Raw genomic sequence first — 23,149 nt, forward strand, 5'->3', positions numbered from 1 at the left:
CTCTTGAGTTTCCTTTTTTAAATGTTTTACCCTGCTTCATTCAAATGATAACTGGTGTGTTGTACACAGGGCAGCACAATACTTGAAATAATCCTTCCCCACCCCAAAGAGAACTCCCATTACTGTGGCTTCCTGCTTGTCAAGATGACAACTAAAAGTGGCATTTGTTGGTTTTTTTGTTTGTTTGTTATATCAAAGTAAACCACTAAAGGGAAATAATTCACTTTCCTGCATGTGTTCCTGTTAGTTTGACTGAAGCTTGCTACATAGCGAGTGCTAACTTGGAAGAGAACTCTTACATTTAAACAGCATGTTCAGTTTTTGAATTGTATTTTACTAAGCATGTTACTAGCATCATAAATTGCAGCCCAGGAATTGCATTCTGATTCTCTAAAATCTCTTCTCTATTTTGAGTTAAAGATGGAAGCCTTCTCCACGTCCTCTCCTAAATGGCTTTGTGTTTGCAGTTTAAAAACCTGCTACATTTCAGTAATTGAAGTGATTCCTATATCTAGTATTTTGTGAAGTGCTATAAAAATAAGGCAACTTTGCTTTTCTGCACTACATTTTTTCATTTTAATATTTTACGAATGTTCTGAATTATTTTTATGACTGATGTAACTCCAGTTCTTCCATTATTTGCACTCCCTTTTTTCAGAGTGAAACAGTGGAACAGAAGTGAGGTCAGTCACACGGTAGGTAGATCTAAGAACGTAGTCTGCACAGAAAAAAAAATGGGTAACTATATGGACAACACAATTACTATGATGCAAATTTGTAACGTGGAGGATAGAATCTGTGACTTTGGCCTTAAAAGGCTTCTACCGCTTGTTCTAAAGAATCTTCAATAACTGTAGCAATGCACTGATACCACTAGATGGTGACAGTTACACACATACTCAAGCAGGTCAGACGTTCTGTCTTCAGAAGACAGAAGTGGATGGCAAAAATGTAACCAGAAGTAAAGAGGCAGAAGAAATCAATAATGTACTTGGAAGGCTGATTAATAGCTCAATCAGTGCAATAGCATTTATAGTGATGCCTGGCATGGTCTAGGACCAAAAGGTAATTAATTAGCACATACAAAACTCATGACTATGTACATATGTGTCAGACAGTTTTCTAAACTTTTTTTTTTCCCATTGTTGGGAACCCAAATGCTTGGGCTCACTTTGGCTGAGTTGAGACTTTTAGCATTAGAGGTAACTTCGCAAACTTCTTGTTCTCTGCCTTGATAGGAGCGAATGCTGCTGCTTATACCAGCAAATGAAAAATGTTTTCATTATAAGGATGGCCAGGTAGATCTTGTGTAAGTTCTCATAACTTTTACAAGGCTGGGTTAGCGTCTACTCAAACTTGCCTTTTCAAACATGCAAATTCCATGTCCATTATTACTCACTCCCAGCAAGAAATTTGGAAACTGGATATCCCTTTAATCAGATATAATTCATTCACCATGAAGCCCCAGTGCCACAAAACAGCAAGATTTTTTTTTTGTAAAATTTTTTGAAAGCGTTGTGTGTCCTCATTTTCAAATGTGCTGAGCACCTGCAGCTCCCCTTGACTTCTTGGGATTTGTTGGGTACTCAGTGCTTCGGAAAATCAAGTGAGCATTAGATAAATTTAGAGGTCAAATAGAACAAAAGATTCATGTAATGTTTCCCTTTTTAAGTTTCCCACATATTGAAAGTTACAGTTCCAAAATTTTACATACCAAAAAAAAAAAAGAAAGTAATCTTACTGGATTGTAGGTTCATAATGGTCAATTGCCACTTAATCGATATTAAATGAAAACTAGGAGGAGGAAAGTGTGATGATCACACTGGGCAATAAAAGGGAAATGAAATAAGAGGAGAATGACGTAGTAGAGAAACTCATATACAGGTTCCTTGCCTGAGCAATGTGAGCAGAAGGACTGAAAACACTGAGCAGCAAGGTCTTGAAGTTACACTTTCTCTATTTCCCTCAGCCATCCTATACTGTATAGTCATTGCAGACTGATGCACATTTGGCAGTGTGCAGAAAAGGATGTCTGCCTTAGGTTAGGAATGGTGGTGGTTCTACCAGGCTGATTGTTGGGGAAGCTAGCAAGAAATGCTCTTTTTAATAGCAAGAAAGAGAAGTCTAAGTCGCTACCAGTAAAGTAGGGTTGTCCTGCTTCCTGAGTAGGACTGGGTGAAGAGTTTGAAATGCAAGATTTTTCTCAACATGTTATAAAATATTTAATAAATTACCATCAAAAAGGTTCCAAAAGGACGGGTGGCCTCTTGTCTCTTAAGGGGAATCTCTCCTTTCTACTATTTATCAACACACCTAATACAAATCTGTAAAAGAGGAGTTAGTCCTGAAAGTCATCAGAAAGGGACAAACCAATTCTGATCAGGAGAAAAGGGAGACGCATACAATTCAGAAACTGTGCTGCTCTAACACTTAAAATAAAAAGGTTAGAAGGGCTGAAAGAAGTTTGTATAGAGCAATGGTTCTCAACCAGGGGTATGCGTACCCCTAGAGGTATGCAGAGGTCTTTCAGGGGGTACATTAACTCCTCTAGATATTGGCCTAGTTTTACAACAGGTACATAAAAAACACTAGTGAAGTCAGAACAAACTAAAATTTCATACAGCCTATGACTATACTGCTCTATACACTATACACTGAAATGTAAGTACAATATTTATATTCCAATTGATTTTATAATCATATGGTAAAAATTAGAAAGTAAGCAAGTTAAGTGAAGTGAAACTTGGGGGACACAAGACAAATCGACTCCTGGAAGGGGTACAGTTGTCTGGAAAAGTTGAGAACCACTGACATAGAGCACTCTACTGTATCATTGACTTACCCAGAACAGGGCTCAGAGAACGGAGCCTTTTAAAAGTTCATCTACTGCAGTATGCCTAACAACTTTCATCCTTTTAATCTTCACTAACCTATAGACTATGTTAACTGTCTTAGAAGAAAAATTCTCCTGAACAAGTGAGTATTTGAAGAACGTGGTTCTGAAGAGCCAAAAACCAGATTTGCTTGACATGAGACCAGTCAGATTGAACCTGAAGGAAGCAACTGCCTGCAACAGATGTACTTAACCAGATTTAAGATAGAAGAAACCTGAGGATTCTGCTGGACACCCATTATCCATGCTATCCCATCAGTTGGGAATCATCCAAGATAAGCAACTTCCCAGCTGAGGTGAAAAGACGCTCTGATTATAGAGAGACAAGGTGGGTGAGTTAATATGTTTTATTGGACCAGCTTTTGTTGATGTGAGACACAAACTTTTGAGCTTACACAGGGCACTTCTTCAGGTCTGAGAATCAGCTACAACAACACTGCATATACTAAGTATAGACAGACACTGCCATTAAAATTGATTAAACATAAAATGTATCCTGGTCGTATTGCTTGTATTCGGCCTATGCTGAAAGGTTGTTACATAAACCTTTTCCTGAAGACCTCAATAACTAGAAACCTTATCAGCCTGAGCAAGTTGCTGACAGGTAACCTCTTCTAAGGATTGCTTAAATCTTTGAGTCCGCTGACTTACTTTAAACCAAATATACCCAGTTGTTTTACAGAGGCACACATCTGTATCTAAGTTGTCTCTGTCTACAACTTCACAGATGTTCATTTATTTGGGGGTGGGGGGGGAAGAGAATTGAGAGAGAAATTAGCCAAAGGAGTTATCTGCAGAATTGATTATTTGATTTCTACTTTTTAATTTTCTGGGTTATTCAATATACTTATGCAGGACAGCCATTCCAGAGCAACTCTGAAGACTTCAGGGATTTATACCCCTGCTGTAAAGAGGAAGTTTTTTCATCCTCCTGTCCAGTAGAGAGATCCCTTTTATCCATTATGGCAGCCTAATTACTCCAAGAGATACCAGAGGTCTCAGAAAAAGGGACTGCTTCCCCATGTTTCTCCATCATCTGCTACCACTAGACATTCTTCTACCTCAAAGCAGTCTATTTAACTTCTCGGTTGAGGACTGTGAACCACTCATGGAGAGTTCTCCTCCCTATGGTAGCGGGCTATTCCACGTCCTAAGGGTTGGATCACATCAGACCAGTGGGTTCCAAACACAGTGGAACGGGATATACTCTACAGTTTGCATCGATGCGTCCCATACCCTGTCCCTTTCCAGTGACCAATCGCACAAGCCCATACTGATTAAAATAGTACAGTCTCTGTTGCACTTACGGGCCATGCAAGAAGTGCCCCCTCGTCTTCAGGGAAGGGATTTTATTCCCAATATTTTATCATAACAAAGGCCAAGGGATGCCTTAGATCCATTCTGGACTTGCAAAATCTCAGCCAATTTAAAACAAAAAATTGTATGGTTACTCTGTCCTCTACTATTCAGACCTGTCTCCTAATGATTGGGTGCCCTCGACGTAAGGATGTGGCTATACGCCAGAGTATTTCTTAAGATTTGTAATAGAAGAGGTTCGTTATCAGTTCAAAGACCTTCCGCTTGGCCTTTCTTCTGCCCCCTGAGTTCTCAAAAAATGCACGACAGTGATGGCAGCACATTTTTGAAAAATGGACAGCCAGGTGTATCCATGCCTTTATGACTGGTTGCTCCAGGGACAGTCTAGACAGCAGGTGTAAGAAGGGGGGCAAAGGGATCAGTCTTGCTTCCAGTCCTTGGGCCTTCAAAAACAAATAATTTTTTACCAATCTCATGAGGGGTCTGGCTCAGGGTGTCTGTCTGGCTCTGACTAGACACTTTGCCTCTCCCAAGAGCCACTGCATCCCCACAATGATGAGGAACTGCCTGAGACTGCTAGGGCATGTGGCAGCTTGCCACATATGTGACTCAGTGTGCAGATAGCACATACGTGACTTCAACTCACCTCTGGATCATGTAGTGGAGGTTGAAGTCAGTTAAAATCCACTGGATAGGCTGACCTACGTACATTCAACTCTCCTGTCCTCCCTGAACTGGTAGATGGACTTGGCCAAAATATGCAATGGAGTTCCCTTTGCTCTGACTTTTCCCTCAGTGACTCTAATCACAGATGCTTCAATACTTGGTGGGATGGGGCAAATCTGTGAAATGTAAGAACTCAAAGTCTATGGTCACAGCAGGATCTCACCATCCACATCAGTATCTGGGAGCTTTGGGCTATATGCCTGGCCTGTTGAGTATTTCTTCTTCACATAGCTGGCTGCTCAGTGCAGATTCTCACTGCCAGCACTGTGGTGATATTTGACTTCAATGAACAGGGAGGGCCTAGTCTGACTCCTCCGCCCCCACCCCACTCCCTTTGCCAAAATGCATTGGGCCTTTGGAATTTTTGCGTGAAGAATAGGATATCGCTGAAAGCATAATCTCCTGTCTGCTGGATTTCCCGCAGACAGACTCAGGAGGAGGTCATTCATTAGAGACCACAAGTCTCCCTCAGATCCACATGGAGTATACCAGAGTTGGACCGGTTTGCCACTTGCCAGAACAGATTCAATTTGACAGGAGGCCTCAGCCCTGGGTCAACAATGCGTATCTTTCTGATGTTATGAAAGGGCAAGCTTCTTTATGCTTTCCTCCATCCTGTTTAGTGTCCAGAGTACTAGCCAACATCAGACAGGACCATGCCAGTCTAATCCTAATAGCACCTGGTCTTGTCAACATTAGTTTTTCAGTTTGTTGAACTTCTGAGATCCAATTCCCCTCCCTATGAATCCGAATGTAATCTCACAAGATCATGGCCAAACTGCATCCCAGCCTTGTCAGTCTGCATCAAACTGCCCAGATGCTAAGTGGTTAGATCATCAAGAGTCTGCCTGTTCTGCCACAGTTCAGAGTGTTCTTTTGAATAGGAGAAAGTCTTCTACAAGATATACAGATCTTATGAAATGGAGAAGGTTTTCATTTTGGTCCTGATAGAGGAATTCCTTCCATGGCTATTATCCATTTTAACTTGGACAACCTTCTTCATCTGTCCTGTCAGTTCATTCAGGTTGTACCTTGCTGCTTTTTATTTTACTCTCCTATAGGGAGGTGGCAAATCTGTTCTCCAACCCAATTGCTATCAGAATTTTAAAAGGTTTATCTCCTGTAAAGGATTCAATCCATTCCTGGAATTTAAACTTGGTTCTATTAGGATTTATGGGACTCCTTTTCAAACCATTGGCCATCTGTTTATTGTCCTGTCTACCAAGGAAGGTTGTGTTTTTAATAGCTATTACCTTGGCTAGGAGGGTCGTTGAGCTGCAAGCTTTTATGGCTGACCTTTTGCATACTTTTGTCTTATAAAGATAAAGTGATTTTATGTGCTTACCCTAAATTTCTTATTAAGGTGGTTTTGGATTTTTATTTGAATCAGACTCTATCTGCCAATTTTCTTTCTGGAGCCTCACCCTCAAGGATGGGCACATGGGGTTCTGTTGTAGATCAATAAAATGTACATTGGGTATTAGAAAGAAGCAGCTTTTTGCTTGGCCAATCCAAGGGATTTCAGGTATTCCCTCAATTGTTTGTTTCATTTTCTGATTGTATGAAAGGGAAAACAGTTATCTCTGAGAGGATCTCCTGGATTTCTAGTTGTATTCATTTGTTAGGACCTGGCTACTGTTTCATTCCTGCACAGAGTGCTGGCTCACTCCACGAAGGCTCAGGTGCCTTCAGCAGCTTTCTTGGGCAATGTTCTGGTTTCCAACATTTGCAGGGCTGCAACATGGTCTTTGATTCATATGTTTACCATTCATTATGCCATCTCCCAGGCTACCTGTCCCTATCTTCTAGCAGAAACTGCATGTGAATCACTTAAAGTGGAACTGATGTGCAATGAATCAAAGACAAAACAAAGGTTACATACCTGTTCTGTAACTGTTGTTCAGGATGTATTGCACATGTCCATTCCACAACCCACTATCCTTCCCCCTGCATCCTGGTTGCTAGGTACATTGGCTTCTGCTGTGAGAAGGAACTGAGATGGCTCAGGGAAGCTCTATCCCATTATTCTCTAGGCAAGCAACATGAGTGGGTAGAGGGTGAATGTGCAGTCCTGACAGGTACTGTGGTGGGAAAAAGTTACCCAGTTCTGGTGCATGGACAACTAAAGTAGAATGGGCATGTAAAATACCTCTCTTTGAACAAGTTGTGGAACAGGCATGTAACCATATATTTAGCATCAGCAAAATCTTGCATCAGAATGAATTCTTCTCCAAACACGTTGCACAAGGTGGAGAAAGCAGCCATCCTTCCACTAAAATATAAATAGTCAGAGCTGTGGTTCTGTTAATAGCATTACCACTGTCAACACAAAACGCATTCCTTTGTTCTAACCATTGAATTTTTCTGCAGGCCAATTCTCATCCCTCCTGGGATTCATGAGCGGTCAGTGCTCTATCTGTAGGCATATAGTCATGCATGTGGCATAGTGAAGAATCATTACTCAGTCCTTTCTCATTTTCAAAGCATTTTACAAATGACTAATGAGTCAGGATCATAATTTCCCTGTTTGTAAAAGAAAGATAAAGAGACAGAGGCAAATAACTTGTTTAAGGCTGTCCTAGTCTAAACTTAAAATTAGGTGCAGTACCTCAACTGCACCCCTTGGTGGAGAACATAAATTGCTTCTCTAGCTGAGGCAGCAATGGGGAAGGAAATACCCAAGCAGCCCTGAAATTGCTTCTAGCTTTGGACTTTTGAAATGGGTACTGAGGCCAGAAGCCCCCATGCTCACTGCCCTCTGGAAATAATCATTGGTCTTTAGTAGCCAGTAGCATGATTATTGCTGTACAAACAGCAAGAGCTGCCCTGGCCTGAGGTGGTGAGCCTCCAGCCTGGATCAGTTAAATCAGCTGCTAGGACTTTGGGGGCTACACTGCCAGTTCAGTGGGAGATGGGGGTAGGGTGTGCTGGAATATTGTGGGACCAGGGCAGCTAATGGTGGGAACCTGTGCTCTACAACTGAGGTTGCAGCCACAGCTGGAAGGTTTAGGGCACCCCACTCTTTCTTCACCTGCTCAACTCCTGCTGATGTGTTTTCTAGCATAACAATTGTGTCTGAGTGTGGGGGTGATGAGTTACTCTTGAAGTCCTTTCCACTTCCTTTTTTTTTTTTTTTGTCGCTGGGCTATGGAAATTGATGGGGCTAGGGTAGCAGAGGCTGTCTAGTTGACCATGGTTACTGAGATGAATGAGTTATAATTAGGACCCTACCAAATTAATGGTCCATTTTGGTCAATTTCACAGACATAGGATTTTAAAAGTTGTAAATTTCAGCTATTTAAATCTGAAATTTCACAGTGTTGTAATTTTAAGGGTCCTGACCCAGGAAGGCATTGTGGTACTGTTACCCTTCTGTGCTGGTGCCTTCAGAGCTGGGCAGCTGGAGAGTGGTAGCTGTTAGTCAGCAGCTGCCAGCTCTCAAGGCAAAGCTGCCATCAGCAGCAGTGCAGAGGAATAGCATGGTACAGTATTGCTACACTTCTGTACTACTGCTGGCGGAGTGTTACCTTCCGGGTTGGGTGCCCAGGTGCCAGCAAGGCAGTGCAGAAGGGTGGCAATACTGTGAATGCCCTGCAACTCCCTTTTGGGTCAGGACCCCTAATTTGAGAAATGCTGGTCTCCCCCTATGAAATCTGTATAGTACAGGGTAAAAGCACCCAAAAGACCAGATTTCACTGTCCCAGATGCGATTTTTGTGGTCGTGAATTTGGTAGGGTCTTAGTTAAAATAAGGGGTCCTAGAAATACATTTGTGCCTGAAAACCATGGATTTTGAATGTTTATAGAGCATTTTTACATTTTGTGGAAAAAAATAAAAATCTTTACAATAGAACTCTGTTTTATCTGAGGCTCTAGTATCCTGATTAACTGAACCCCCCGCCCGCCCGAGAATGGCACCTGTCAGCCCGGAGTGTGCGGGGACTGGATACTGAAAACTTGGCTACACGGGGTTCTGGTGTAAATCAATAAAACATGCAGTTCAACTGCTACCGGTTGTGGGGAGGAGAATTAGCGCTCGGTTGCCGGACTAATGGTGGGGGATTGGGGATTTTTGTTCTGGGGGAGAATTCTGGATTTTTTTTATCCCAGCAAAGCGCAGTAGGAAGCCTGGTTCGAACGGGGCAGCGCGGCCAGGGACCGCCAGCGGCCGTGGGTGTCATGGGAGAAGCGGCTTCATGTAAAAGGGGGTTGGGAGGGTTTCTAGCCCCTCTGGGCCGCACGGAAGCGCTGTCTCGGAGTCCCCGTCTCCCGGCCGCGGCTCTGAGCGCCTGGCTGGACACTCGAGACGCCGCCCGCCCTAAGCGGGGCCGAGCAGCCTTCGTTTAAGGGCGGGCCCCGGGCAGGACAGAACCGGTGCGCTGGGAAACGGAGCCGGGTGCCCCAGGAAGCAGCGGCGGCAGCAGCAGCAGCAACTTCCGGGCGGAGCGGAGCGGGGCTGGGGCAGGCTGCGGCGCCGCACTCGGATCCCCGCGCAGCTGGGCAGGGTGAGGCGCCGCCGAGCTAACCCCGCGCTGCCCCCCAGCAGAGCCCAGCCGGCCGCGGGCGCTGCCCCAGTGGGGGCCGCGCAGACAGATGCTGCCCCTCGGTGGGCGGGAAACCGCAAAACCGTGAAGTGCGTAAACGCGGTTGGAGCTGGTTCCCGGGCGGACCCTCAGCCGGGGCTTGGCGGGCCTCGCCAATCCAGCGTTACTCCGCGCTCATCCGGCGCTGCGCTCCCAAGACTTGTGATGGCAGATCTGTAACCGCCTCCACCCCCACCCTCCTCTGCATCCTGCACCGCCATTGCAGCAGCGCGGCCGCCCCATGCACCCCCCCTTCTCTGCTGCGTCTTGCCCTGCTGCCCCATGCGCAAACTCAGCTGCACACACACCCCGACCGCCCCGTCCCCTCTCTCCTCTGCACCCCTCCCCACCGCATGCACTGTTCTGCAACCCTCAGACATCTCCTTTCACCCTCCTGCCCCATTTCCCTCCACACAATTCCCTTCATTTTGCTGCTCCTCACCCCCCTCTGCATGCAGGGGTGCTAGTACTGGGGGGGAGTGGTAGCACCCCCTGGCTTGAAGTGGTTTCCATCATACACAGGGGTTATAGTTTGGGTTTTTTTAATGGCTTTCAGCAGCCCCACTATGCAAATTGTTCTAACGCCACTGCCCAGACATGCTCTCACACTTTCACCAGTATTTATTCCCTCTTCTGTGCCCTCTCATGCACACACATACATAAACTCCTCTTTGCCCCCAGTAGGCACACAATTGCTTCTCCCTTCTCACGCTCCCCTCCACCAACCACCACTCCCTTGCACCTGTGCGTGCATACGCACACAGTCTCCTACACATGCACAGATGTGCCCCCTTAGCTTCTCTGGTGCTCTGGGTGCTGCATAGTGAAACTAGAGTAAGTTAAGTAAAACTTAACTGCAGTTAAGCATAGGCACAGCCTATTGCCCAGCCATTTGTTGGTTTGTTTTATTTAAGATTGTGTATTCATTCCCTCTCTCCGTCTGTTAGCCTTTAAGGTGCCACTGGATGCCTTGTTGTTTTCATTCCCTCCCCCTATTTCTTTTTCCTCTCTGAGGAGGTACCCTGGTTACTATGGCAACATAGATGTCATTAGACTAGGCGGTGCTAAGTAGCATCCGCAAGGGCAGCATAAATTCTGTTTATAGGATATTCTGACATAGCTAGCAGGTTTGCAAAATGTACTAACCTAAAGGAACACTTTCATGGCCACATGTTTGAAACAGGTGCCTAGCTTGCTGTCTGTCTAGAAAAGATGTGGAATGTCTGGACATGCATAGTACAATACTCAGATATAAAATGCCCCTCCTTCCCCCCTTGTGGGGGGATGTGTAGGTCATCTCCCTGTAGAGTTTATGGATTAGAAAGCAGGGTTAGGGAAGAGTGTAAGAAAAGAAGTAAATAGTGAGGAAAGGGACATTTATAGGAAATCAGAATTACTTACTGAGGTCTGCCTGGGCAGGTTTTGTTGGGAGGTAAGCAGTGCCTAATTTGTAATGAAAGAGGTACCAGGGCTCAAGAAAATTATGTGCCAGGGCTCAAGCAGTTTTTTTACATTCATAACTGCTGCAGCAAGCCCAGAGGTGCTGGGGCTACGAACTGTCAAACCCTGGAACAAATTAAACAGTGGGGTTAAGGCAAATGATGACGTCCATAATGTGTAATCCACCAGCTCACTAGAAAAGTGTTTCCATAAACTCTGTTGATATTTTAATACTGTACTTGGCTGTAAATTGCCTAACCAACTTGTTTTTATATTTGAAACACAGGGGAGTGTGGGGAATTAGACCAGTCTAAGGTGCTAGAAGATGCTGTGAAAAAGCATGGAAGATAAAAGACGGAAAGCCAGAGTACAGGGTGCTTGGGCTGGACCTGTTAAGAGCAGAACAGCCTCATATGCAGGCAAGATATTGTGTATTTCTTTGTGTGTTCCTGGTTATGTTAACCTTTTTTCTCCTGTCTTTTTTTAAATTTTTCCCTAATATTTTATAGAGATATTCTAATCATGAATGAATTTGATTTCTTGTGTGATCCTGGACACATCATTTGATTTAAGTACCCGAGCTGGAACATTGGAGAAAACTATAATTTCCATGAGGATTGATACTATAGTTTAGCGGAGTTGAGCTGCCTTGAGGAAATGAATTATATAAAGACTTACTGCTCATCTGTGACCCAGACATTTAGTATTATAGGGGGAGCTGGTAAGAACACCTGTACCTGGGCTGTCTAATGTTTTGCATTAGAAGCCCATGTTTTTTCTAGCACAGGAGTCGGCAACCTTTCAGAAGTAGTGTGCTGAGTCTTCATTTATTCACTCTAATTTAAGATTTTGCATGCAGTAATACATTTTAATGTTTTTAGAAGGTCTCTTTCTATAAGTCTATATAATATATAACTAAACTATTGATGTATGTAAAGTAAATAAGGTTTTTTAAATGTTTAAGAAGCTTCATTTAAAATTAAATTAAAATGCAGAGCCTCCTGGACCAGTGGCCAGGACCCGGGCAGTGTGAGTGCCACGGAAAATCAGCTTCCATGCCGCCTTCGGCCCACGTGCCATTGGTTGCGTACCCCTGTTCTAGCATATAACTTTGCCACCTTGTAACATGAAGATTGAAACTTTCCATGCTTGCCCTCTGCCTCGTGCAGATTTATTTATTTACTTATCTGTTTTTAAATTTCAGAAAAATAGATTATCCATTCTGAGAGAGAAGTTAGGGGAAACAGGTAGGGTAGTTTTGCCAGTGTTAATTTTTTCCCAACCATTTATTTGAAGAGCTCTAGTATTTTCATGCTTGGAATAAGAACTTGAAATTTAGTAAGATAATAGTCTTGAGGTGAGAGAGAGCTTTTTGCTACCCGTATAGAAATGTACTGAAGTTTGCAGACTTAGAAGCAAGGGAAAGTCTCCATTTGCACATGTAGGACTTGTTATAGACTTACTTTTAAAATCTCTATACATTCTGTCTTCACTGAGGCTGCTGCTCCCTACCTCCACTGAGCCTTGTGCATACTAAGCATAGAACTAGTGATCCTGCCTTGGTGGACAGTGCTGCAGCAGCAACAAAATACCATTTGGCCTAGGGGAAGGTGTGCAGGAGGAGACCTTCCACTGGCTAGTATAATAATTCCATGCTCTTCACACTCATTATTATCAAGAAAGTCCTTATATCTCTGTCTTAGCAAGCAGACAAATCTAATTCCCAAAATTCACGTTGCGATGACTGAGAGGTTGCACAAGGGGACTTCAGAGCTGGGAGTAGAATTCAGGTTTCAAAAATGGTAGACCCAGGTCTATTCCACAGCCTCTTTCCCTTTTTAGAATGATGTGCCAAATCTGTGTTTGGCTGTGCTCTCCATAAGTGTTGTCCAAATTCCTCTGCAGAGCCAGAAATAGAATCCAGGATACCTGATTCCCAGTATTCCCATGCTTGCAAAAAACTAATTATGTAAGTCACCCCAATGTATATTGTCTTCCACTAGTGGTTTATTCATACAGAGGATCACAGCTTATAACCAGTTTCTTCTGTGGCACAAATTGTAGTGGTCTGTATTGGGTATCCATGTTCCAGTCTTGCTGAAGACCAGTACTAGAGTGGAGGTGCTCAGTATGTTTCCACATGAAATGTGGGAGCATGTGTAATTCTGTGGGCCAGTTAATGATAGAAAGGTAAGGGAGGTGTCATTTGATTGGTAAAAATCTACAGAATCAAAATGACACCTCTCACCTTGCTATCACTAACTTGCCCACAAAATGAGATTTTACTACATTATGCTCCCAGACTGTGATGGAATTCTTTTTTTAGTTTGATTGGTTTTTTTTTTTTTTACTTAGAAAATTACACACACAAAACTGTTAAAAGAGCTTTGCAAACTGAAGTGCTCCGAAGGTAGGAAATGCTGGAATTAAAGTTGCCTCTATCACCTTAATTCAGCCCCCCGGTGTGTAGATTTTTTGGGTATGTAATAAACACATTTCCTAAATATCTTTTGAGTAGAACCGTAATATTCCCTGAAGCCGTACCACACTCATATTTTCAGCACCACAGGGGGATGAGCTCCTTGATGGAAAGCCTCTACTATCTTTAACTTACCATAAACAATGACCACTATGATTTTAAATGACTCACTTTTGTCAATTGGGTTGAAACAGTTTTTATTTACTTCAGTTTATCAATTAGTTAAAAATGCTCCAGTCCTAGATTTTAGGTGCTTTTAGTGATTATTAAAAACACATCTGACTCTTCCCTTGCTTTTTTTTTTTTTTAATCTTTGACTTAAGGGGGAAGTCCTTGAAATCTGAACAGTGATTCCATTAGTTGTCCCTTACAGGAATATTGAGTTTTCCGCATAGTGAGATGTTCATTTCTTTGATTCCACTAGTTTGCTTGAGCCTGTTCTTTTTTTTGCCTTAGCTCCGGAGGCTTCTGCAGCCAGGAACCGTGTGTCAGTGGGCACTGATCAGACCTGGATGAGAAGAGAGCAGCTTTCATCCAAAAGACAATTTGTGTTTAAAGAACCAGCGGAGGTAAAAATGTAGATGAGTGTCCTGTCATTTCATCTTTTTTGTTAACAAGTGGAAAAACAACTTATTTTTAAAATTAGTTGGCCATATGAGGAGTAGTTCAAGAATACAGATATCTCAGTCCAAGCTTTTTGGGGCCTCTGTAACACACACTTTACAAACATATTGCATGTGTGGCTTACAGAAAGCTAGGATCATCTTAACTGACCCCAAATATTTAGATTTTCATTCTCTACCAATCAGTGCTACTTTGTTCATCAGAAGCAAATAAAATATTCTGGTCTAAAGCCACAAAAATGAGCTCTGCCTATTGCTCCTTCTGCTGGGAATGCTTCGTTGGCAGCATAGTTAACCTCTGACTTCTGGTGGGCGGAGAGAGTAAGATCCAAGTTTCAACTCTTACCCCTTGGTCTGCCAGGGGATTACAGGGTAATGTGCTCACCCGAGTGGGAAGTGAGTTTCTTGCATGGAATTAAGATTGGTTGCTTAGGCCTGTAAGACTGGAAAGGCAGTGCCTCACTTTTTTCTTGTAATTGTGTCAACATGCTCTCTGAATGGGACTACATCCAGCTTTCCTCACATGGAAGGAATTTTACTATGATGAGGCAAACTGAAAATGGTATAGTTGAATGGGCCCTCCAAGAGTGACATTTACTTGAGGGAGAGAAGCTGGTCTCACTGAGACAACTGGAGTGATTATCAGGACAGCATGGTTGCTGATGACTTCCATTCTAGATTTAAACCCTACTAGGTAGGTGCTGACTATGTGGGTGCTCTGGGGCTTACACACCCACCGAAAAAGAATAGGGGGTGCTCAGTACCCAAGAGCCACCAATAGGTGGCAGGAGCGTATACATGGCTCACAGTGAAACCTGAAGATGGAAAGCATCCACCAGCAAAAACAAAAGTGAGCGCCTGTCCCCCCTCTCCCTTCCGTTCTGTTGCAGTGGTAATGATTAAACCATTCTGGCTTTCACAGGAGACAACCATCCAAGTTATGCAGGGGATTTTAGACTAGTAACTCTTGCTGCCTAGTCTTTCTTTATATTTTTTGCTGTTTGTCTGAAACTGGAGAATTGCTCAGCCCCTCCCTCCAGGGAGTCACTTCTGATTTTTAATCTGTGAAGGCAGGGAAAGTGATTATCTCCAGTCTCAGCTGGTGTCCAGCAGCTATATGAGCAAACCAATTCTCCTCTAGTTAGCCATATTTGCTATAATTAGCAGGTTACTCCAAAGAAGTACTGGCTGCTGGTGGGTGTTTCAGTGTGATACTGTCACAATTCCAAAACTGCCAGAGAATATATCTGTGTGTTGATTAGCATTTCAGTACTGAGGTGTTGTTCAGCCAGGTGTTGAAATCGCGAATCCATTCTACTGGAGGTGGGGCTGAGACTAGAATCAAAGCCCCTTTGAAGATTTTGGTATCTGCACAATCACCACAGGGCTAGGAGTTCAGCCCTGTATAGCTGAGGCATGTCAGCCTGTTGGTATACTTACTTATCTGGTTTTATTGTTGCCTGTCAGGTGGAACGCAAAGCTCCAGAGCCAAGAGTAATAGAGTAAGTATAAGACTGACTTCACTACCCTCACTGTGTTACGTTCTCCTCCCCTAGCCCATGGTGGGATAGACTAGATGGATCTTCTGCATTTCTAATTGCTATACCCATGGAGAGAATTTTCAGTACAAAATGTGATGTCCAGACTCAACTCTTTGATCCAAAACAGATTTTATATTCAGTAAAGTCCAAATCTTTTTTCATTTGTTTTAATTGTTTTGCTGGGTTTGTACAAACCAGTAGGAAAGGACAGTGGGGCTTTGTAATAAATTGGTTAATTATACATGATGGTTTTAGATCTGTGCAAAGGTGGTAGGATCAACACACATAGCTTTCTCCCATCCTCTTTATTCTTTTGCCATGACAGTGTTGTTTCTATGCTTCGGATTTGTAACGTGGGGATAAGGCGTTAGGTTGGGTGTATTTGGAGGTTTGTAATCCAAAACTAGTGTGTGTTTGGGGGGTGGGGGTGGGTCCTCCACACTGAAGAATTTTTCTACTTTTCTATTCAGAACAGGAGCAGAATCAGGTAAACTGTTAGGTATATTTTTAACAGTTTGGTCAGTGTGTTAATGGTGATGATGAAGGTCCCTAGATTTAAAACCTGTTTTTCCTTCCCAACAAAGTTAGCTTGCTGTGTATGTATTATCAGTTCTCCCTTGTTAACATATTTATCTGGAATGATCCTTAATATAAACTGTTTTGGAAGTTACAGCATGAAATCCCAGACTTTTTGATGTAAGGGCAGATCCAGATGCAGTCAAAATTCTAGGCTACATCTGTCCTATGTTTAGTGCAGGTCAAACACTTTTTACCATGAGGGCTGAAGAATTGTAGCTGTTTGTAGGTGTGACCATCAAGGTGATCGTGGGGTTGTGTATTCAAGCGCTTCAGGCCATTGATGATCTTCCAGTGTGACATGGAGAGCTCATTCCCAGGATATGCTTATTCCTTGTGTGTCTGCATGTGTCATCCAATCATTAAATTACAGACTTTGGAATGGAGTTTGTTTGGGGTCAGAGGAGTTTCCTTAATGGGCAGTTCCTCAGAGTTGGGTTGTAGAGCTAACTCTTAATATACTGTGCCAGTCATTTATTATTTCTTTCAAAAATTGTAAATATTGCCCTTTTGGGAATTTTACCTCTGCAGTTCAAGTACTGGACTAGTTAGCTATTGGTTACAGAAAACTAATCCAGGTGAAACACCCACATGCCCAGCAGTGGTGTGGTTGCGAAAATAGTTCCACTTAATGTACCCTTGTTATGAGACGTGCAGAGAGTTTCTGTCCTGATTCACTGAGAAATCATTGCTCTAGGATGTTACTAAATAGCATTTAACTAGAGGCACCTAGAAAAGCTGTGAAAGTGGCTGACCTTTCAGTCTGTTTATTAAAGCTTCACAGTTCCTATTTCAGAGTGGGTGATAGAATAACAACAGAAGGGAAAGTACAGCTGTATCAAGAGAACTTAATAAATACATAATTTTTAGAAATACATTGAAGGCCCACTGGCCCTTTTCAGTTGCTCTACTTCTGTTTAAGGGGGGGTCAGGGTGGAGGAGACCCCAGCTGCCATTATGAAAATCTGGCAAGCAGGATTGAGTTCATATAATGCCCTTTTCTTCACTAAGTCACTGTACTTTATTGCACAGGTCTTTTGGGATTACTGCTTCAGCAATCCTCATAAACACCTCATGATATGCAATACATAGTTCATTAAATATCACTTTTATCACCATTATATACATTAGTCTCTGTGGGCATGCAAATGTGCACAGTGCTGTACAGTAAATAATTGTGCAGCACAGATCAGAGTTCGTGCCCCAAAGAATGTACATGCTAAAGCAAGAGTGTGATGCAGGGCTGCCCAGAGGATTCAGGGGGCCTGGGACAAAGCAATTTTGGGGGCCCCTTCCATTAAAAAAAGTTGCAATACTATACAATACTGTATTCTTGTGGGGGGCCCTGCGGGGCCTGGGACAAATTGCCCCATTTCTCCTCCCCCCCCCCACCCCACCGAGCGGCCCTGATGTGATGTAGTTGATAGAGCAGAAGACTGAATCAGGAGAGGTGAATTATATTGCTTGTTCTACCACTGACTTGCTCTGTAGCCTTGGGCAAGTTGCTTTAACTCTCTGTACTTCATTTTCTCCTTCGTAAAATGAGGATGATGATACGTACCTCACAGGCAGCAAATTAATGATCTATGCTTTTAGATTCTTGGACAGAAGTGATGTACAAGTGCAAAGTCTTGTTTATTAATAAAGTCATTACAAAACATCATACGTGGGTTGGGTGTGGGTGTGAAATCAAATGTATGTGGAAGAAATGCTTCAGAGTACCATACATTTACTACAGTTCTCTGAGGGTGGGGAGGAGGTGGGTCATGGGGGTTAGCAGGCTGTTCAGGCATATGGGACAGCGTGAAGTTTGGAGCTAGTGAAGGAAACAATGGAAGTAGTTGAGAGACAAGCTCAGGCAGACCATTTATAGACCAGTATCTGCACTTCACAGCAGTGCAGCAGATAGCTGATAGAACAACTATTTTACCTCATGCAGCAGTTAAAATCTCATTTTCAATCCGTCACCTGGTTTATATGTGGCATGTAGCACTTCCCACAGCATATTTATTTTACTGGGCTACGTAAAATGAGGGTAACTGTCTTCTAACTGAAGTTCCTGAGTGTAGTCTCCTCAGCATGAGTCAGACTGTGTGTGTTTATATTATGTCTTTGGAAGGGGAATAGGGACGTGAGGTCCTTTTTCCTTTAGCTCCCCTCCATCATCGCTCTCTACTTTTCTCTGGAGCCTGTAAACCCTGTAGTGAGTATGTGGCCAGAGTGGAGGCTCCCACAAACAATGCGAGGTGATCTGTGAGGGTAGAGCATGTTGTTTCCACAGCACTTCCAGCTTCTGCTGGCCCTGTCTCTGGCTTCCTTCTCCCTAGCCTCATTGCTCCTTCATGGTAGTATATTGCACTGCCCATAGACTGCTTTCCTTAAACCAGGTTTGCATGTGACTGGACCATGCAAGTCATCCATATGTATTATCTGTTTCTTGTATTTCATCCATGTGATGGCTGTTTCCTCTCCATGTCCTCAGTGAACAGGGCCTGTATGAGATCAGCACGTTGCCAACAGGAGTGTCTCGGTAAGTGGATTTATTTATTTATTAGCACCTTGGTTGCTATTGAGTAATGTAATGACATTCAGTCTTTCGAAGGTCTAATCTCCACTGGGATTTTGGTGATGCAGAGGATGGCTCTGGCAGGGATGTTGTTTCTCCTATGCCACCTTATGTGTAAGATGGCGCTGGAGGGGGGATTCTGGCCCCTGGCATAACTGGTACATCAGGCTGCAGTGATGTGATTAATTCTGAGCAGCATGGAAAAAGTTAGGAATCTATTGGTGGTGTGAGTGAAAATTAATTTATGCAGGTTATTATTGTGTTCAACTTCCAGTGGTGTAGTGGAATAGATAAAGTGGCCTTGATTGATTAGTCCATACTCTAGGTCACTATAAACTCTTGGCTAGCACTGGGCTAGTAACTGCATGTGTTTCTGAAAGTCACAGCAGTGTAACAGAGGGGCATACTAATGGCTAGAGCCCTGCAAATATCCGCTTTATATCCACTGATCATTTTTGTGGATCACGTATCAGATGTAGATACAAATTTTGTATCCATGTAGGGCTCTACTAATGGCCTAAGGAGCCTTGGTACAACAGGATCCAGCTTTTTAACAGGCTGCTTGTAGTTGACTAGCTATAGCAAGGCGTTCAGGCTTCTCACCCTTCAAAATGACTACCCCTTTTTATTGCTGATAGAATGTAGGTATATTTCAGCAACAGTTCCACTAGAAACTGGTATATCTGGTAGCAGTAGGTGCTTATTTGCAGAGAATACTTTTTAGTACTTCTAATCCAAAACAGGAGGAGATGCAATGGGTGCAGAAGACACTAGTCCACATTTCCAGTGATCTGTGATCACAACTCTGTGCTAAGGAAATGAAACTCATTCCATACACAGCCTTCCTGCCAATCAAAACTTCTAGGTAGTCCAGAACAGGAACAAGGCACTCCATGGCTCGTTGTATCACATTGGCCAAGCTTACTGCCAGTCCAGAAATGCCTGCAAAAGCCATGAAAACAGTCCTGATGCTGCATTCTAGATCCCTAAATGGAAGAATTCAGCAAATCCCTCAGAGCCTCTTTGGTTAGCTAACCATTCGTGTTTGTCTGTGACTAGCAGAAATCATGATCATCACAGATGTGTTTGTGTGTGGATGCAATTCTCTTGGCTTATGCTTTTCAGGTGTTTTGCAACAAAAGTACTGAAAGAAACAAAGGTCACAATTCTACCTGTTTGTTATTCCATCACTGAAAATGTGGGTCGTAACTGCAAACACTGACTTTAGATCCTCCCAATTCTTGACATCTAGCTTCTGAAGCATCCCTGGGAGGCTTCCCCCTCCAAGTTCGTGCCTGCCCACTTTTTGGTAGGATTCTAGTCTTTTCTGATTAGACAGAGATTTAGGTGCGTTAGGATGGTAATACTCTATGCCTCTAAACTGATCTCTGAATATTATTTATAATCTGACCTACCAGTGGTGGAGCAAAGACAGCTGTTCTGTCGTCTTTACTTATATTAGGATTATCTATCTAGTTCTACTTTTCATTAATTTATATCCTTTTCCTGGTCAAAGCTGTGATATCCTGTGACCTAACAGGAAAGCCGGACAGGTAACTTCTGTTTTCCGCTGACGAATGCATAGTGGCTATATTGGATGGCTAAAGAAGTGATGGAAAGATTTTAGGTATGAAATTTGACTTGCTTTAAAATAATGAAAATATGAACAGAGAACAGTCTTGTAGAATTTAAGGCACTGGTTAGTAAAAGACTTACGCACATGCTTAACTTTAAGCCACATGAGTTGAAGCATTTTGCCTGATCAAGGCCTAAAATGTTACTGCTTCAATACATTTTAAAACAAAAGCTGATAATCTCATGTATTTAACTAGCTAAATGCTTTTAGTTTCCCCTGCTTTATTTGCTTCAGAGTTAGCAGTAATACTTCCCAGATTTTTCTGCTTATCAATAATAGAAAAATGTGTGGGGCATGAAGAGGCACTGTCATAAGTAGATAGGTAAGGTAAGGGTTAATTTTCTTTTACCTGTAAAGGGTGAACAAAGGGGGAACCAAACACCTGACCAGAGGACCAATCAGAGACCTGGATTTTTTTTAAAGTCTGGGAGGGAACTGGAAACTCGGGGTCTTTTTGTTTTCCTCGGCTGTGAGTAAACAAGCTTTTCTTCTAACTCCATCTTCTTTCAAATATTCTACTATCAAGTGTGAGTACAAAGGAACCAAAGTAATCGGCTGTGATGTGCTTTGATTTGTATTTACATGGGTGTTGATTTGCTGGACTGGTTTAATTGGGCTATCTTTTAAATCAGACTGTTTATTCATATTTTCTTATAAGCAAGAGCCTGTATTGATCTCTTAATGCAGTATTATTGTTCTGTATTTTCTTTCTTTTTATATAAAGTTTTCTTTTTAAAACTTGTGGAAGTTTCTTTTCCTAGTGAGGCAAAGGGGAGAGGAATTTCTGTGCCCGGAGTCCTGTTACATCTGTGACAGGCTAGGGAGGGCGGGAAAAAGTTACGGGGAAAGAGAGAGAGAGAATCAGCTCTGTTCCCTGGTGCTTAAGGCTTGTCTCTTTGGAGAGACGGAGACCAGTTTCTTGGTATTGTCATGTAAAGAGATTGCATCAATCCCCTCAGAGCGGAACAACGGAGAGAGAGGGAGGAGGGAGGGGAGATCATTCCTTTGCCGGTAGACTCATACTTCTGAGTCTTGGGGGGGTCCCCCAGGGAAAGGTTGGGGTGACTCGGGGTGACCAGGAACCCTAAAAATCCTGGTTGGTGGCAGCGATATCAGATCCAAGCTGGGTATAAGCTTGGGGGAGGTTCACAGTAAGCACCCAGATTTTGTACGCACAGGTCCAGATTTGGGAAAAAGTTTACCACAGGCACTCTATAGACTTTTGAAGGTTTTCATTTTGGCTCTATCTAAAAATTTGAAAAACATTTATTTTCTAAACACAAAAGGACAAAATCATTGACCAGCAGGAAGGGGGAAGTGACACACTGCTAGGAAGATTTTACTTTTATTCTTCAGAATTTGTATCTTTTGTATTAATTTGGGGATTCTGTTTGTATGTACAGTAGGATACAAATGCCAGTTCTTGTAGGAATTGAAAGTCATGCTATAGATAATCCAGAAGCAGTTTTCCTTAGATGTGCAGTAACATCTAAGGTTCAGTCTAAGACCTCAGAACTGCAATAACTTGGTCATTCTTAATATACCAGAACCTCTCCCAGTTCCTTTACTACGTCCTTTTAGTTGAGTTTCCTTTTGGGGTTGAATACTTCATAAAATCTCATATTGTGCTGCATTGTGGGAGAATATAATGGCTAGAATTTTTAAATTGTGGCTAGTGATTTTGGCTACCTCTGTTTCTGGGTGCCCAACCAGAGAGATCTTAGAGAGGGTAGATTTTCTAAAGGTCGTGAGCACCTACCTTCTAAACCCTGGCCTTTTAACTCATCTCCTGTTGGTCACGTGAAAATGGAGGCACCCAACATCATTAGATGCTTTTGTAAATCTTGGTCTGTTTCTACAGGAGGTATAATTGCATTTAAATGCAGTCCCACATTATCTGCTGACATCTGCACTATTAACCCTTGAAATTGGAGTATTTAATAAAAACCCAGGTATATGCATGGTATACATTTTCTGCTTACTCTCTTCAATCTGTAACTTTTCTGCAATAGGGTTCATTTGATTCCTGGCTTCATTGACTCAAAACAAGCAGACTGGATGTTTGAACAACTGCTCCAAGAGATCCCCTGGAGGCAGAGAACTCACCTCAGGCAGAGTAAGCGTGCAGTATTTCTTTATGCAATTGCCTTGACTCCTATGTCAAAATCTTTACTCTTGTTTTCATTTCCTATCACCTTGACTGTTAGAACTCCCTTGTCTCTTCCCTCCCAAGTCTCAGTTTTCCAGGCTCACGTGTAGAGGGTGCTGCTTTGGCTCAGTTTTTACATATCTAAAGAGGCATGTCCGCATCATCCTATCCTCAAACAACTCTGTGATATCCCATTAATTCCAGATCAAAGTGAAAATTCCCCTCCTAGAACGGCTCTGCTCTGTCCCTTCAAACATTCTCACCACTGATGTTGCTAGAGTCTTCTCTTCTGCATTCCCTGCTTCTTTCTCTTTCTCTTCCCACATCATCTCTCATTTAAAATTTCAGCTGTAAATGATTCTCTTCTCCCTTGTCTTTGCCTACTACATTTTCTTTTTCTGCTTCTATTCTATTCTATTTTAATTCTGTAAAGCATGTTGGTTGCAATTTGTTAGACTGAAGAGCACAGTCTTACTTTAGACTGAGACACACTTATGTGTTCAGTAAGCATGTGAAATGCCTGCTATTCCAGTTGTGTTCACTGGGAGGCACCTGTGCTATTTCTTAGCCGCTGTCACTCAGCCCTGGGCATAAGGTTATATTATTATTAACTGGTATAGA

The 23,149-nt window shown here is 42.7% G+C and overlaps 1 protein-coding gene across 4 annotated transcripts in view; it reads left to right on the plus strand.

Annotated features, from left to right (window-relative positions):
* The first annotated feature begins 9,329 nt into the window (after positions 1-9,329).
* Positions 9,330-23,149, plus strand: part of ALKBH3 (alkB homolog 3, alpha-ketoglutarate dependent dioxygenase) — a 63,379-nt gene continuing 49,559 nt past the window's right edge. The window contains exons 1-6 of one of the 4 annotated variants that reach the window (XM_032790409.2): positions 9,330-9,440; positions 11,245-11,377; positions 13,894-14,006; positions 15,528-15,562; positions 18,660-18,707; positions 22,392-22,495. In XM_032790409.2, the coding sequence (XP_032646300.1) occupies positions 11,299-11,377; positions 13,894-14,006; positions 15,528-15,562; positions 18,660-18,707; positions 22,392-22,495 (379 nt within the window). In that variant the 5' untranslated portion in view covers positions 9,330-9,440; positions 11,245-11,298. Of the gene's footprint in view, positions 9,441-9,475; positions 9,569-11,244; positions 11,378-13,415; positions 13,438-13,893; positions 14,007-15,527; positions 15,563-18,659; positions 18,708-22,391; positions 22,496-23,149 lie in introns of those variants that run through there. The other 3 variants (XM_075065264.1, XM_075065265.1, XM_075065266.1) reach the window with 3 other exon arrangements.

This window comes from Chelonoidis abingdonii, chromosome 4 (genome assembly GCF_003597395.2).
Source record: "Chelonoidis abingdonii isolate Lonesome George chromosome 4, CheloAbing_2.0, whole genome shotgun sequence".
Taxonomy (NCBI): domain Eukaryota; kingdom Metazoa; phylum Chordata; order Testudines; family Testudinidae; genus Chelonoidis; species Chelonoidis abingdonii.